The 15,521-nt window shown below is 46.3% G+C and overlaps 2 protein-coding genes across 2 annotated transcripts; one reads left to right on the top strand and one right to left on the bottom strand.

Annotated features, from left to right (window-relative positions):
• Window positions 1-5,652: 5,652 nt before the first annotated feature.
• LOC125517001 lies at window positions 5,653-7,480 on the top strand. Its single transcript, XM_048682239.1, has 4 exons — window positions 5,653-5,876; window positions 6,174-6,660; window positions 6,780-6,849; window positions 7,269-7,480. Exons 1-4 carry the CDS (start codon window positions 5,653-5,655, stop codon window positions 7,415-7,417), a joined length of 930 nt encoding a protein of 309 aa, XP_048538196.1. The 3' UTR covers window positions 7,418-7,480.
• A 270-nt stretch (window positions 7,481-7,750) lies between these two features.
• On the bottom strand, window positions 7,751-11,219 carry LOC125515292 (wall-associated receptor kinase 1-like). The gene is made up of 3 exons (XM_048680738.1): window positions 10,282-11,219; window positions 10,032-10,199; window positions 7,751-9,952 (listed from the first exon to the last, which is right to left on the bottom strand). The coding sequence occupies exons 1-3, from the start codon at window positions 11,210-11,212 to the stop codon at window positions 8,757-8,759; spliced, it is 2,295 nt and encodes a 764-aa protein (XP_048536695.1). The 5' UTR covers window positions 11,213-11,219; the 3' UTR covers window positions 7,751-8,756.
• Between the last annotated feature and the right edge of the window lie 4,302 nt (window positions 11,220-15,521).

The raw sequence follows: 15,521 nt of genomic DNA, 5'->3' as shown, positions 1-15,521 counted from the left end.
TAGTATGTACTCTGCACACAACATCGTGTTATCGATACTTTACTTCTCCGTTTGCTTGCCATTTGTAAACCATTCCATTCTCCTGTCATGTCATGACTTGTAACCTGTCCCTGGTTCTGACTCTCGTTTGTTTGGGTTGGGGTCATGCCAGGAGGGCGTTCAGCCGTGGAATAAGAGAAGGCCTTCATGGTCAACAGCCTGACGGCGCACAACAACCCGCTTCCTGTCCCGCCTTCCGGTCAGTAGACCGTCAAGTGCAGCCGAGCATGAGACCAACAATCAAGTGGCCAAGCACTGATAATAAGAATAAATTTGTGTGAAGTTGCCCTGTTTGTTGCAGGGTGACTCTGTTTCTGTCATCATCATCAGGGGTATAAAAGCAGAGTACCACCGAACTAGTGCTATAATGTAGTGTTGGGAAAGTCTGGGTTTAAAGTGCTATACCAAGGCCCCTTGATTCAATGGAAAACATAAGTTTATCCCAAATTTCGTTTACATCTTACCAAAACAGAATATGAATTTATCTCAATTGTGTTCGATCTTACACTGCTGTTCTGAAAATTGTACATGGTCACTACGATGACCTCCCAAACGAAACCACGAGAACCACTTCTCCTTGAGAAGATCGCGAGTATATCCCAAAAAGGAAGGCCGATATCTACATCCCATTTCCTCCCATTACTAGATTTAGAAATACAGCTCCACGACAGGCCTCTCAGCCTAGCACTAGTTCTACTGACTCAACTCCGGCACCACCACTGCTTCTGCCCGTCGCTAGTTTGCAAGAAATCAACAAGGCGAAAATTAAGTCGTCGTCTGTTGAGATCTATCAACAAATGGATGGAGCGGTTGCAGCATGTTGGTCAATCGATTTCAGCCAGCCACCACATCACCCCCATGGCTCACCATCCACGGATGCCCTGCGCAAAGCGCCACCAGCCCGGTTCAAAAACGACAGTGAACTCGAGGGGCGACGAAGAGCATTTTTGTTTCAGGGGATCGAAGAGGGTTGGCCGGCCGGGGTTGGCGCTTGAGGGGGGATCAAACCGATTTCTTTAGCAATGCCCAGCTTCTTCTTCGCATAATCATAATATGTCTTGGGTTTCCTAACCTGAAAATATAGTGAATTTAGCTTCCACATCACCAGCAAATTAAAGCGGATTTCGACAGACGTGCATATTAAAAGCCAGAGAGAACTGAGGCACATCAAACATCTTGGCAAGAAAAAAGAAGCCAGAACTGAGGCACATCAAACATCTTGGCAAGGAAAAAGAAGCCAGAACTGACAATTTTTTTTAACGGTGTCCTTGATCAACTCATTAACATCATGTCCTTCTTGAGCCTACAAGCAAATGCTGATTGCTTTCGTGCGAAGAAACATTCAATTAGACCTTGATCTGAGAAAAAGAAGGTTACCTTCTCAACAATGCGATCCAAGTGGGGCTTATACTGGACAGCCAACATACTAAAGAATTAGGCGCATATTATAAAATAGTTGAGCGAAGAGCAGAACCAAAATGCTAGCTAGAGATATGAAGTAACAAATGTGAGAAGAAAGCCAACCTACATGCTCTTCCTTGGAACGTAGATTCGGTTCAAACTCATCTCTGCATGAAAAAATAAACATGGTATTGCCTTTGTCGAAGACCTGCCTCAAGGCATCCTTAAAATCCAGCTGAGTGATTTTGAAGAAAACCAATTGTCATTAAGCATGTAAAGTTGGACCAGACATAGGGGAGGAAACAAACTCCCCTCCCTAGTTTAGCGTATTCAAGTAAGAATCAAACCTTGTGTGCAGTAACCAGCTGCCACATGTCAAAGAGAAAATCAATATAGTTTTTACCCCAAGTATAATCAATCCACACACTATCCGTAAAGTCCTGCATACAAAATATAAAAGAATATCAAACGACGTCATAATTTGCAGTGCCAACTAAATTAACAAATGCTGGAAGGGCATTACAGTGAAGCCTGAGAGAATTGAAGTCTTATAAACATGGGGATGTCCTTCTGCGATCTTCAGTGCATGATAAAACAACAGTTTCCAACTCTCTGGCTCCTAAAGATTAAAACAGGCTTTAGGATGCGGTGCACGAGACTACAGCATCAAATACATACAATTAACCTATTAACCACAAGAGACTTTTGGAGAATGAGCAGAAGTTTACGATTCTTTTTAACATAGTGGTCGACATCATGATTCTCCTCACGGGACCTGCCTGTCAGGTGCAATTCAATCAACTGCATGCGACAGAAAGGCAAGTCAGAAGATGATGAGATGTAATGAGCAGAAGTTTACGATCGATCACATCGTGCACACCTCGGTTTTACTTGACAGCTTTTCCCAGAACTGGACGAATTCTTGGTCGCCCTCAAGCGTACTACAAGTTCTGTAGTGATATTCCCAGTCTTCATACTCACCCTGCACAATGAAAACATTACCAGTAGCACACTCATTGCTAGTGGGCCTGGGGCAAGGTGACCCGATGTCACCGATTCTTTTTAACATAGTGGTCGACATGTTGACAATCCTAATAGGAAGGGCTAAGGATGACGGCCAAGTAGGGGGCCTCGTTCCGCACTTAGTGGATGGCGGAGTGTCGATCCTTCAGTATGCTGATGATACTATCATCTTCATGGAGCATGATTTAGCAAAAGCAGGAAACATGAAGCTTGTGTTATGTCTGTTTGAACAATTGTCGGGGTTAAAGATTAACTTCCATAAAAGCGAATTGTTCTGCTTTGGAAGAGCTAAAGATGAACAAGAAGCTTATAAACAATTGATCGGCTGCGAATTGGGGTCTTTACCATCCACGTATTTGGGTATACCAATTCACCATCGCAAGCTGTCAAACAAAGAATGGAAGTGCATTGAGGATCGATTTGAAAAGAAACTAAGCTGCTGGAAGGGCAAGCTTATGTCATACGGAGACCGATTAATTCTTATTAATTCGGTTCTTACGAGTATGACCATGTTTCTCTTGTCCTTTTTTGAGGTCCCAGTTGGAGTCCGGAAAAGGCTAGACTTCTATCGATCGCGCTTCTTCTGGCAGAGTGATGAATTAAAACGAAAATACAGACTTGCTAAATGGGATATCATTTATAGACCGAAAGACCAAGGGGGTCTCGGCATTGAAAACCTAGAGGTGAACAGATGATTACTCAGCAAGTGGTTGTATAAACTATCTGTAGAGATGGATGCCACGTGGGCCCAAATCCTGTGGAACAAGTACCTTTATTCCAAAACACTAGCCCAGGTGACGGTGAGGCCGACTGATTCGCCTTTTTGGAAAGGACCGATGAAAGTGAAATCAGCCTTTTTCAACAGGACAAAAATCTATAGTTGGAAATGGTACTACCACGAGGTTTTGGAAGGACATATGGCTAGGGGAGACGCCCTGGCACTCCAATATCCTTCTCTCTATAATATTGTGCAACGAAGAGAAGCTTACGTTGCAACAGTATTACAGTCAAATCCTCTAAATATCCAATTCAGGAGGACTCTAGCAGGAAATCGTTGGGAAGCATGGATCCACCTTGTGGGAAGATTGATGGAGCCATGGAGGTCCACCTTTCTCAACAACCCGATCAATTGAGCTGGAAACTAATGAAGAATGGTGAGTTTTCGGTTAAATCCATATATTTGGATGTTATCAACTCTAGCGTCATTCCGCCTTCGAAACATGTGTGGAAAGTCAAAGTGCCTTTAAAAATTAAGGTGTTTATGTGTTTTGTTCATAAACAAGTCATTCTAACTAAGGACAATTTGGCAAAACGCAATTGGACAGGTTCTACACGATGTAGCTTCTGTGATTCGAAAGAATCCATCAAACACCTCTTTCTCGAATGTCCCTTGGCAAAAATTGTGTGGCGGACAATGCACATAGCATTTAATATTACTCCTCCGAATACCATCAACACGTTATTCTGGACGTGGTTAGATGGGTTAGATTCCGTAACTGCGAGACATATCCGTGTAGGAGTATGTGCTTTATTGTGGACAATATGGAACTGCAGAAACGATTTGGTTTTTAACAGAACAACAAAAATTCATTTCTTGCAGGTTATCTTCCGGGCCACTACACTCATCCATATGTGGTCGCTATTCACTCCGACGGAGACCAGGGATCGTTTGGTTACTGGATCTATCCGATGGGAGATAGTAGCTTGGGATATTTTCAACCGGTTTGGATGGCGGTCATGTAATAGGATATGTGTTTGGTGTCCTATCTTATATTTTTGCCGGCCGGTTGTGGCTATCCTGTCATGTTGCTTTTGCTCTTTGTGAGCTTCTTTATTTTTGAGACCTGAAGACTTTTGTTGAACATGTTGCTTTTTTTAATAATATGGCCGCATGCATCATTCTGATGCAGAGGCCGGGGCCTGACCCCTTTTCAGAAGAAACAAAACACTCATTGCTAGTTATATATATGTGCCATGAACAGCATTCCTGCAACCAATGTTACCCTATGACTAACAAGAAGTGTTGTTCATTTCTGGAGTTCCCACTGCACTAACCAATCGTTTGATCGGTTCAAGGGGGGGCACATGGACAAAAAGAAGTCAATGCAAAGAGCCCATGTAAGCAAGGCACCAATCTACACCACACCTGGAGGTTAAGTAACAATTTTTTATTTATTTATTTTTTGCGGGGAGGAGGTTAAGTAACATATAACCCTACAAGCAGCAGAGCTACACTATCTATGCAAAAGTCTACAGTCCCAGCCTAAGGCATCATCTGATCTCCTACAAGTCTTGCATATCTCACCTTTAGCAACAATTAAATCCATTTCTAAACCTCGTGAAGGTTTATAGTTTAGAACGATGTGTTATGCGGTACTCTGCAAGGACTATTATCAATTTACATGGTTCGTAAACAAAGTAGGGACAGTGGTGCAGACATTTCAGAAACAGTAGGGGCAATGGTGCAGACTAAAAAAGAGCGCAAAAACTCATAATGAGGCGTCAAGAGGGGGCAACCACGCTCAATAGAATTCTGCATCTCCTGTATGCCAAGAGATCCACTGTAAGATATGACGCTGAATTGTTGTATTCCCTACAATTTTAAGCATAAGTTGTTTTAGATTTGTGCACAAGTATTAAGAAAAGATCCGCCACCACACTCTTTTGACCAGTCTAGAGGCGCACAAGGATCGACAGTCCTTGTGAAGAGCCACATTCTAAACTCTACAACATTCAGCTTCAGCACTATTGGACGCGTTAATGTAACAGTAACAACACACAACAGTCAAGACGGAAAGCACCTTATACTAAGGAAATACAGTCAATGAAACCACTGAAATAGTTGCATGGAGCCAAGTGTTACCCATATACATTATCTGGAAGGATGAGCCGCTGGTAGTCCTGCAAGTGAACATACTGGCAGTACACATGATCGAAGCGCCACTGAAGACCGAGCTCGTAACGCTTATAGTACCAATTGTCCTCGAGATTAGAGGGCGGGAACACCGCTAAGAGGCTCGCACCGTCCATTCCCCGGCATGCATTTGTCCTGTATCAATCAAACATTCCAAAAGCAGAGTCTAAAAACACGCAGAAAAGTTTGGAGTATGATATCTTGCCACATGTATGTGTGATGTTGTAGGAACAACAGGTTACACGTACCTCGTGGGCTCTGATGCGGCACAGCGCATGGCGCTGGTTCAGCTCCTTGAGCTGCTGGTCGTCGCAGAAGGCCAGAGACTCATCGTCATCATCAGGGGGGCCGTCGTTCAGCCGCTCGACAAGAGAGTCCATCTCGTTGGAGAGCTTGTCGTCGTCCCAGTCGTGGCCTTGGATTTGCTCTTGTCCGCCGGAAGAATGCCCAGCGCCAGCGGTGTTCACCCGTGCAGTGCTGCCGAGATCGCCTGGAGTGGGTGTGTTTTGGATCTTGGTTCTCTTCTCACCTGATCCTCGCGAGGCCAGTTCTTTTCGGCGATTTTTCCAGAATCGCCCCCCTTCCCAGCTTCTTTCAAAATCGTCACTTCATATTTTTTTTTACAATCCTATTTAGTTAAGTTCTAATTAGTTAGAATTGTAAAAAACATATAGAGTGATAATTTTGAGAGAAGCTGAGGAGGGGGGCGATTCTGGTAGAATCGCCCAAAAGAACTGGCTATCCAAACCTAGCCTGTCCTGCCATTCTCCTCTTTTTTTTTTGAGAAATGTTTCAGCAGAAAAGATGAAAGTACCCCTCTCGCTGGGCCATATTCTCGTCTCGGCCTTCAGTGGACCGGGAGGCCCGAGCTTAACGCGGCCCGTTGCCAGTCAGTGACACCGCCCCTTCTCCCCCTCCTCTCCGGCGACCCCTCGAAAAAAAAAAATCCTCCTCACCGGAGGTTCTCCCCCGCTCCCAAACGCCGCCGTCCAGTCTCGCCCGGGCCCGGCGGATCGTCGGAGGGTTCGACGCTTAGGGGCCGCCATGCAGACCCTCCCCTCCTCGCAGCTGCGGCCAGTGCCGGTGCCAGTCCCAGCACCGCCGCCGCCTCGTCCACTCCGCCTCCAAAACCCGCGGCGGGAGCTCCGCAAGTGCCCTTGAGCTCCTCTCAACTCTGTTCCGGTTCTATTTCCGGTGCTCGGGGTGAATTGATTTTCCGAGTCTGTATTAAGCCGCCGGGTTTGGGGAATTCCAGGCTCGACGTCGAGGCAAGCATCGACCAGGTGTGGATTAGAAGTTTCACAATGCCAAATCTATGAAGTATATTCGACCGCCGTCCTGGTTCAGTGGTTCATTCAACCTGACATGGGGGTTCTGAATTTTCGTGCGGCTGCTATTTCAGGGGACATCATACTTGGCTGATGAGCAGCAGAAGGGTGGCATTTGGGAGCTCTTCAGCGAGGCTCAGCGGAGTAATACTAACTGACCTATCCCTTGTTTCACTCAAATTTAGTGTTAGTTGTTCCCATGCCACTACCTCGGGATAGTGTGGATTAATGACTGAATGTGTGCTAGTTTGTCCTTCGCAAAAAAAAAAAAAAGTGTGCTAGTTTGTGCTATGACCTATGACATGCCAACAATTCTCAGAATGGTGGCATCTGGGGACTCTTCAGCGAGGCTCAGCGGAGTAACTAACATACCCTCCCTCCTTTTACTCAAATTTAGTCTTATTTGTTTCCGTGACACTACTTCAGGATAGTGTCGGTTAATGAGTGAATGTGTGCTAGTTTCTGCTATATGATCGACATGCCTGCCAACAATTCTCGGTTACAACAATGCATTCACATTGCTCTGCCGTTTGGTAATGACGAGTAGTATCTGTATCTTGCAGATATCCTGTATCTTCACAAACAGCGGCCTGTGTCCATGGAGGAGCTGAAGAAATTGCAGGATGAAAATAAATCACTTCTTCAGGAAATGGAGATACTAGAGATGGAAAGGCAGTATGCGGTGAAAAACTTTCCTGTTAGCAGAAAATAAGTAGTTGGAACCAGAATGTGAAATTTAAGCCATGAGTACAGATATTCCAAGTAATGGATCCAGGTAAAACCCACAAACTATTTACTCGGAAAGTTCCCTCCCTCTGATATTTTTTTCATGAACACGCGTCTAAATGTGCATCATTTCCTATTAGAAGAAACACCAAGAAGGTGTTAAGAGTACAGAAGAACTAGGCCAGAACAGACTGTACAGACGAACTAGGCTACAGCAGAAGCTCGTACTATGGATCAATGTAAGCTTTCACATCAGTTGATTGACAATTATGTTGTAACTTATGGCTAAGTTCTTTAATTTACTTGTAACCAGGCAACCTGCCGGTCATGACTACTGCAATACAGCTACGCCTGAGTACATAATCTCTACATATGGAGACATGTCTCTTTCTCAAGTTCTTTTTTTTTTGACGGAGCTTTCTCAAGTTCTTGGCGACATCGTAAGTTGACAATCTCCAGGGAACTAGCTATTATTTTTACAAAACAGGGTACTAGATCTCATGTCACGGTACTGTAAGTTACTGATTTATGTGTGACTAATTATCTCCACATAAAGCAATGAAGGGACGTTCTGAACCATCAGCATAAACCAAGTTTGCAATTACTCCGCCGGGAAGCAAAATCTTTCTCTGAATAAGTTATATTCTGAACTTCTTTTTTCTTAACATAGCCAACATTGGCCAGTCTAGGACATATCAAACATAATTTGCTCTCCATTTGTGTAGAAGACTGACCGTTCCTGGTGGGATTTGCGGATGAAGGATGCAGTGGCAATCGGTTTATCATGGGATGCGAAGTGCTATGCAATACATTGGGAAGCTTATTCATGTATAAGGAAGCTCTGACATCAGGAAAGTTCGTGACTCGCTATCCCTCCAATTGAAAAGGTACAACTTTTTAGAAATAGTAACAACGTGCAGTTTTTGCACATAAACCACCTTGTAAGTTTAGTTTGTATGCTGCCTGCAAATCAAGTTGGTAGTTTTTCTCATAGTAGTTGCCTAGTTAATAAATGGAAAAAGATGAGTTGCAAATCCCTTTTATAAATTATGTAATTTTTCCATCCTAATAAATTATCGCGAGTTCTCTTTACATTCTATTGCTTTTAACATCTTTTTAATAAAAAATGAAAAGCATTAACTAACTAATGGGCATATTTGCATATTATTGATTTTGATCAATTATACAATTTCACTGAATTATACAACCTGTGAGAGATTTAGATCACCTTTCTGCAACCATCATATGTGCCTATGTTTCTTATTACATCTGAAAAAACTCATATCTGAAAGGATATGCAGAAAAGATGGAACAAATATTTTGATCTACAAGCTATAGCTGTATGTACTGCTTGCTTCAAAATCAAGGACACAATCTTGTGTGAACTTGTAATTCACATTATGTGGTTCCATAGCAAGCAAACTTTGTTCCTCCTCTGGATTGGCATCTGCTTGAGCCCACAGGTGGTTGTGGTATCTCCTCAGCATCTCCAACCTCTCTGCAACCTCCTTCATCGTTGGCCGCTCCTCTCCACTCATGTTCAAGCATCTCATAACGAGGTGTGTGATCTCTTCGAGCGCTTTGATTGTCATCTCGTCCCTCACTTGGCTGTCCAGAAGGTCTTGGTGTTGGCCTACCTTCACTGCCATCATGAAGCATAAAACAAGGCTTCTATCTTCCTCCGGCCCGTCGAAGTACAGTGCCTTTTTCCTTGTCAGAAGCTCCAATAGGACAACGCCAAAGCTGTACACATCACTCTTATCAGTCAGCCGGCATGTCATTAGGTATTCTGGGTCAAGGTAACCGCAAGTTCCCTGCACCAATGTTGCCATCTTGGCCTCATCAGTTGGTGCCAGTTTTGATGCTCCGAAATCTGAAACTTTTGCTGTGAGCTTGTCATCCAACAGAATGTTTGCCGTCTTGACGTCTCCATGGAGAATCGGTGGCGAGGCTGAAGAATGCATGTATGCCAGTGCCTCGGCTGCCTCTACAGCTATTCGAAGGCAGGTGTTGAAGCCTGTATCAGAGTCAAGGCCCCTAGTACCATGGATGTAGTGGTAGAGCGTACCATTTGAGACGAACTCGTAGACCAACATTGGCACTTCTACTTCGAGGCAGCATCCAAGCAGCTTGACGACATTCTTGTGGTTGATCTGGGAGAGGATGAACATCTCCCTCGCGAATTCCTTGGTAGGGACCTCTTCCGTCGTCTTTGACTTCTTCACCGCCACCACTGTCTTGTCCTCAAGGACACCCTTGTAGACAATACCGTGCCCTCCATGGCCAAGAACACGGCCGGCTGCGAAGTTGTTGGTCGCTTTCTCGAGCTCTTCCTTGGTGAAGATCTTGAAGCCCCCACCCCCTTTGCTGGTGTCACTGTAGTTACGTATCTGCTGCTGCAGGAATACGCCTCCATTTAGCTCAAAGAATTTATGCTTTGTTCTGATAAGTCTCCTTTTCTGGAGCCCCAAGTAGAGCCAGAAGGACATGAAAAATGGCAAGAACACACCAATGCTCACTCCTGAATACGACATAGCATTACAGTTAGGTTTCGAAAACAAGACTGCAAGAGCAACCCATTTGCAGGATTGTCTGCTTACCTGTTACTACTTTTAGGGCCAATGTGAAATTGTCCTTTGGCCGGCAACCGTTCTCTGTCGTAGCATCTCCACTAGTCCCCGGAGGACATTGGCAAGTGTGGCTTCCCAAAGTATTTGTGCAGATGCCGTAGCATGATTGCTCTTCTTTGCGTTTACACTCGTCGATGTCTTCCATTTGGCAAAACAATTCATAAGATGAAGTGGCAGAAGGAGCAGGAGCAGAACAGTAAAACAGGGCATGGGTGTATACCTCTGCATCCGTCTTGTAGATAGGGGTTGCCTTCGTACCCCTTGGAGCAGCTGCACCGGTACCCAGCGCCATCCCCGGAGTCGATACAATCGCTGAGCGTGCTCTGGCATGCATACTCAGTTGTGTTGCGCCTGGCGGCGCTGCAGTTGCCGACGTTCCGGATCGCCCAGTCGAGGATGACAGGCACGGCGAAGTCTTTGGTCCAGTTGAGGTACTCGCTGTCACCGGTGTATCGTGTACTTAACCACTTGGTCTCCACCAGGAATACATACCGGCAGGTCGTTTTGTTGCTGTAGAAGGCTATGTCTCTGTCTCGGTGCTCCTTCGTGAAGTCAAGCAGGAACGGCTCGTAGTAGTCGACAGCGGGGGGTATCGCGCTCTGGCAGCATGCCACGCCTGTGCAGGACCCCGGCGAGGTGAACTGCTGTGGCCGGCACACAGCCATGCAGCCACTGACATAGTAGCCAAGAACGTCGATGAAGTAGCCGAGGCTGGAGCAGCCGAGCGTGACGAGCCGGTTCTTGGCCTGGGAGAAGAGGTAGTGGCTGCCAACAAGTGGCACGAACGTGGCGCCGCTTTGGCTAACGAGACGCCCCCTGCTGTCGTAGCATCTACGTGTTGCCCTCAGGTGGGCCCGGGCCTCGCTGGTGGCGACGGACAGGCCGGTGATCCGCATGCCATAGCCTGTCACGGTGAGCCGCGGCGTTGAGCGGGAGTTATTGCACTCGAGCTGGAAGCCACCTCGGCCATCATCGCGGAAGCAACCGGCGCCGATGCCAAATGGGTAAGGGATGGTGATGTTGCCACACTTGTCGCGGCAGCCAGGCCGCACAACCTGGCGCGGCGGTTGCTGCCGCTCCTGAGCCGAGACTCGAGCCACTGGCAGTAGCAGCAGCAGCAGCACAAGTGGCATGGCCAATGCGATCGCCATCCTTGCTCTTCTGGTCTGTTCAGGGGCTAGCTGCTGAGGAAGTGCAAAGTGTCAGGTACTGAAGAATCATGGAAGTCCATATATGCGCACGGATGCTGAAGAATCTGTTCACTAGCTAGGACCAGGTCAATTACCCAGCAGGCCAGCACTAGTTAATGGTGTTCGCATTATGCTTTATCGGAGTGCTGACAGCAAACACACCTACCGGAGGAGGGCTTTTAGTCAATGGCAGAACTTGTTTAACCAGGCAGCCCTTGGCAGAGCCACACATGCCGCCACATGTCAGTACAAAGAATTTCTGATGATTATTCTGAAATTTTGGTCTGTTAATGCTAGTGGAGCTTGAATTGGTTAATTGCACTGCCGGCGATCATTGGCTCTTTCATTATCTGTGCAATTTAGCTGACTAGGATTACTACAGCCACCTAATCCAATCCAGCATATGAAACAGAAACTAGCATCGCCATCTAGTTTGTTGTGAGAATGTTTTCTATTGGAACTTCTTCTTGTGACAATCTTTCATCCAAAGAAAATCGTATATAATAATATAGAGAAATGTGCAGAAAGAATGATTTATTATTATATTATTATTTACGAGCTAAAGCTGAGTTTACCGCTGCTTCCTTTTAATATCCAATCCAGCATATGACATCACTTGAGACGAACACCGGCTCACTTACAAAACTAGCATGTTCGTTTAGTTTTTTTTTTGTGAGAACATTTTCTGTTGTAACTTTTTGTTGTCAGAATCTTCCTGGTTCAGTATCTATAACTCTATGCTGCTCGTAAATAGAACGCAGGTGTAAGTAATTCATACACTCAGTTAACATTTTGGCAGGTATATTTTGTTGCATGCATAAACTCATATCTCTTCTTACTGACCTGGACAGGAATAGTGAACTTGGGCTCCTGCCTGTCAGCGAGCAGAAATATTTTGTCTCTCTGAATCCTTGACCCCGTCAAGGGTGCGCACAGGCTCGACAGCAGTCGTGTCATAGGTACGGAACGCTATAGGCTTTGAAACCGGTGAACAGTTGCTGGATTTCCCTGTTCTGTTTGCTGTTGTATCTTGCTGTGTATTACCGTCCTGTTATGAGTTTAATTAGGATGAAATTTAACCAGTGCAAACTTGCAGTTTCACTCGCTTTGAGCACAACCTGAGCAGCGTGGGGGTTATGCCATGACCAATTGTTTGTTGATGGAAACGCAGTCAACCCTGTTCAAGTCTCGTTTGATGTTTCTCTGAAATCGTTTATGCCATGACCAATCATCATGCTTTCCCTTATCGAAGATCATCAAGTTTCTGACCTGACCAGATCAAGCAAAGTGCACGCTGTTTCTTCCATTACTACAACAACTGTTGCTGCCTTACAATTATTGAACTAAAGCGGCATCATAAAGCATAGCCGATGCTGGCACGCTGCATTAAAGTTATTGAACTATATTACTTAAGCATCCTTGGATCCTTGGATCCTTTGATTCCCCAACACCTTTCACAGGGCTAATGAAAGTTCAGGACACGCCACGCTCGCTCTGTGACGTCGCAACTTTTTGTTGTGAGAATGTTTCCTCCTTCAGTATTTACAACTCTAAGCTGCTCATACTGAGAACGCAGATCCAACTAATTCGTACACTCACTTAACCTTTTGCTAAGAACATTTGTTGCATGCATAAGCTTCATGTTTCTTCTCACTGACCTGGATTGGAATAATGAACATGAACTCCTACCTGTCAGCGAGCAGAAATATCTCTGCCCCACTGAATCTCTGATCCCATTGAGGGTTCACACAGGCTCGACAACGGTTGCTGGTATGAAATGAACTGGCCTTGAAACCGACGAATTGGTGCTGGATTTCGTTGTTCTGCTTGTTGTGTGTTACCACCCTGTTACGAGTTTCATTAGGATGGAATTTAACAAGTGCAAACTTGCAGTTTCTTTTAGCACAATCTAAGCAGTGTGGGGCAACCTCTCTTGATCAAAACCATGTCGATCCTGTTCAAGTCTTGTTTGATGTTTTAAAAAAAGAAATTTAAATCACATGAAAAATAGACCAAAAAGACCGACCGTATACGTCTATACGGAGCGGCTAGACTCGGCTCGCATTTGAGCTGGGTGTAATGCCTCAACGTCTAGACGACGCTCGTATAGACTCGGCTCGCATTTGCGCTGCGTGTGTGCCTCAACGTCTATACGTCGGTCTTTTGCCTCGCAAACCCGATTAGCCAGCGCTAACTGGCCCGTGATTGCTTCCTCGGCTCTACGTAGGTCAACAGCAGCCTAATTAAGCCGCGCAAGTGATTTGCACACGAGCCGTGTGGGACTATTAAGCAGCTATAAGTGCACGCGGCCTAATTAAGCAGTAAGCGCACGCTTGACAGCCCAGCGGCCGGTCGCGGCCCGCTAGGTTGCTGTCCTCCTCGGTGCAGGTCGCCGGCGTGTGACCGCGAATCGACAGGGACTCCATGCATGGCCCCTGCCCGTCAGTGAGGAGAGATATTTCTGTCACTCTGAATGAATCTCCGATCCTGCCAAGTGTGCACACAGGCTCAACGAATGGTTGCAGGTACGAAATGCAATCATTTCGTACGAATGGTTGCTTGAAACCGGTGAACTGGTGCTGGGTTACCTTCGTCTGTTGTGTGTATCTTGCGGTGCACTGTCCTATTTTATTTTATTTTTTAAAAAGGAGGAAAGCCCTCGCCTCTGCATCGGAATGATGCATGCAATCATTTTATTAACAAAAACACGCCAGAGTTTAATTAGGTTGCAATTTAACAAGTGCAAACTTTCCCCTCTTCGGGCACAACTTAAGCAGCATGGGGTTCATGGTCAACTATGTCTGGTTTGACGTTTTCTGAAATCGTTTATGCCATGACCAATCGTCGTCCTTTCCCTTATCGACAGATCACCACGCCGACGCTTTCTCAAGAATCGAACTAGATCAAGCACAATGCTCACTGTTTTATTCCGTTACTATCATACTATGTACAGCTTATGCTGCAACCTTACAGTTACTGATCGAAGGTGGTACCACACTTGGTAGATCAACGCAGATAGTAACTAAACATGGTGTTAAACATGTTAATGTAGAGGTGTCAAGGGTTTCTGTCTTGCGCCTCACACCTGAATATTTAGGAATAGATCTCTTGTCCTATTACAACTCCCTTTATCCCGATCTCCTCTCTCTCTTGTATTCTGTCCGGTTACAACAACGGACTGCCTTGTACTTCACGTTTACAATCTATATAAACATCGCGGGCTCCCGATCAGGGGGTTGAGACGCTTCATTATTGCTTTCATGGTATACAGAGCAGGTTTCTTCCACCACGTCTAGCCTCTCCTCATCGATCTCCCAAAACCCATCTCGCTGCCATGTCTACCTCTGCCGCTCCGGTCTCCTCCGGCCTCAACTACAACGTCTCCGAGCCGCTCACCCGAACGAACTATGTCCTCTGGCGAGCCCAGGCGCGATCCCAGATAATGGGCGCCGGCCTGTATGGCTACATCGACAAAACCACGGCAGAACCTCCCAAGATCATCACCACCAAGGACAAGGACGGCAAGGATCAGGTGATCACCAACCCTGCCTATGCCCCCTGGTTAATTCAAGATCAACAGATCGTCGCATATCTCCTTCACAATCTCTCCAAGGAGGTGCTGGTTCAGGTTGCATCGATGGAAACATCACATGCGATTTGGACGGCCCTGAGCAACATGTTCTCCGCTGTATAGCTCTCCCGCGTCAACAACATACGGGCCTCCCTCACCAACGCCCAGAAGGGCAACCAGCCGGTGGCAACCTACTTCGGGCACATGCGTGCTCTCTCTGATGAGCTTGCGGCAGCAAGCAAACCGATCGGGGAGGACGAGCTGGTGTCGTTCATCCTCGCGGGGCTTGACATGGAGTATCAGCCCATCATCTCCGCCTTGGACGCACGTACTGATCCAGTCACCGTCGAGAACCTCTTCGCCATGGTAGCCAATTTTGACCAGCGCATCGAGATGTTCCATGGGACAGGCGCTAGCAAATTCAAGTCCTCCGCCAACATTGCTTCTCATGGCCGCCAGGGACCCAACAAAGGCTCCCGTGGTCAGCAGAAGGGTGGTGGTGGTGGCGGATCTTGTCCAGGTGGCAGTGGCGGTAGCTACAACAACGGCGGCGGCGGCCACAACGGCGGCGGCGGCTACAACAATTCTGGCTACAATCCTAGCGGCTACAACAACAACAATGGTGGCAGCAGCCACTATGGTGGTGGTGGTGGCGGTGGCCATTATCACCAGGGAAACAACAGCGGCGGCTACCCTCCT

Source organism: Triticum urartu, chromosome 6 (genome assembly GCF_003073215.2).
Source record: "Triticum urartu cultivar G1812 chromosome 6, Tu2.1, whole genome shotgun sequence".
Taxonomy (NCBI): Eukaryota; Viridiplantae; Streptophyta; class Magnoliopsida; order Poales; family Poaceae; genus Triticum; species Triticum urartu.
Note: the sequence above shows the minus strand (reverse complement) of the source record. Positions and strands in the feature narration are given on the sequence as shown.

Coding starts and splice junctions, on each gene's coding strand:
- LOC125515292 (XM_048680738.1), bottom strand. CDS start 11,212: ATGGCGATCGCATTGGCCATGCCACTTGTGCTGCTGCTGCTGCTACTG. Junction 10,200..10,281: donor TCTACAAGACGGATGCAGAG/GTATACACCCAT, acceptor GCCAAATGGAAG/ACATCGACGAGTGTAAACGC. Junction 9,953..10,031: donor GGCCCTAAAAGTAGTAACAG/GTAAGCAGACAA, acceptor TGTCGTATTCAG/GAGTGAGCATTGGTGTGTTC.
- LOC125517001 (XM_048682239.1), top strand. CDS start 5,653: ATGGCGCTGGTTCAGCTCCTTGAGCTGCTGGTCGTCGCAGAAGGCCAG. Junction 6,661..6,779: donor TCGAGGCAAGCATCGACCAG/GTGTGGATTAGA, acceptor CTGCTATTTCAG/GGGACATCATACTTGGCTGA. Junction 6,850..7,268: donor CTTCAGCGAGGCTCAGCGGA/GTAATACTAACT, acceptor TGTATCTTGCAG/ATATCCTGTATCTTCACAAA.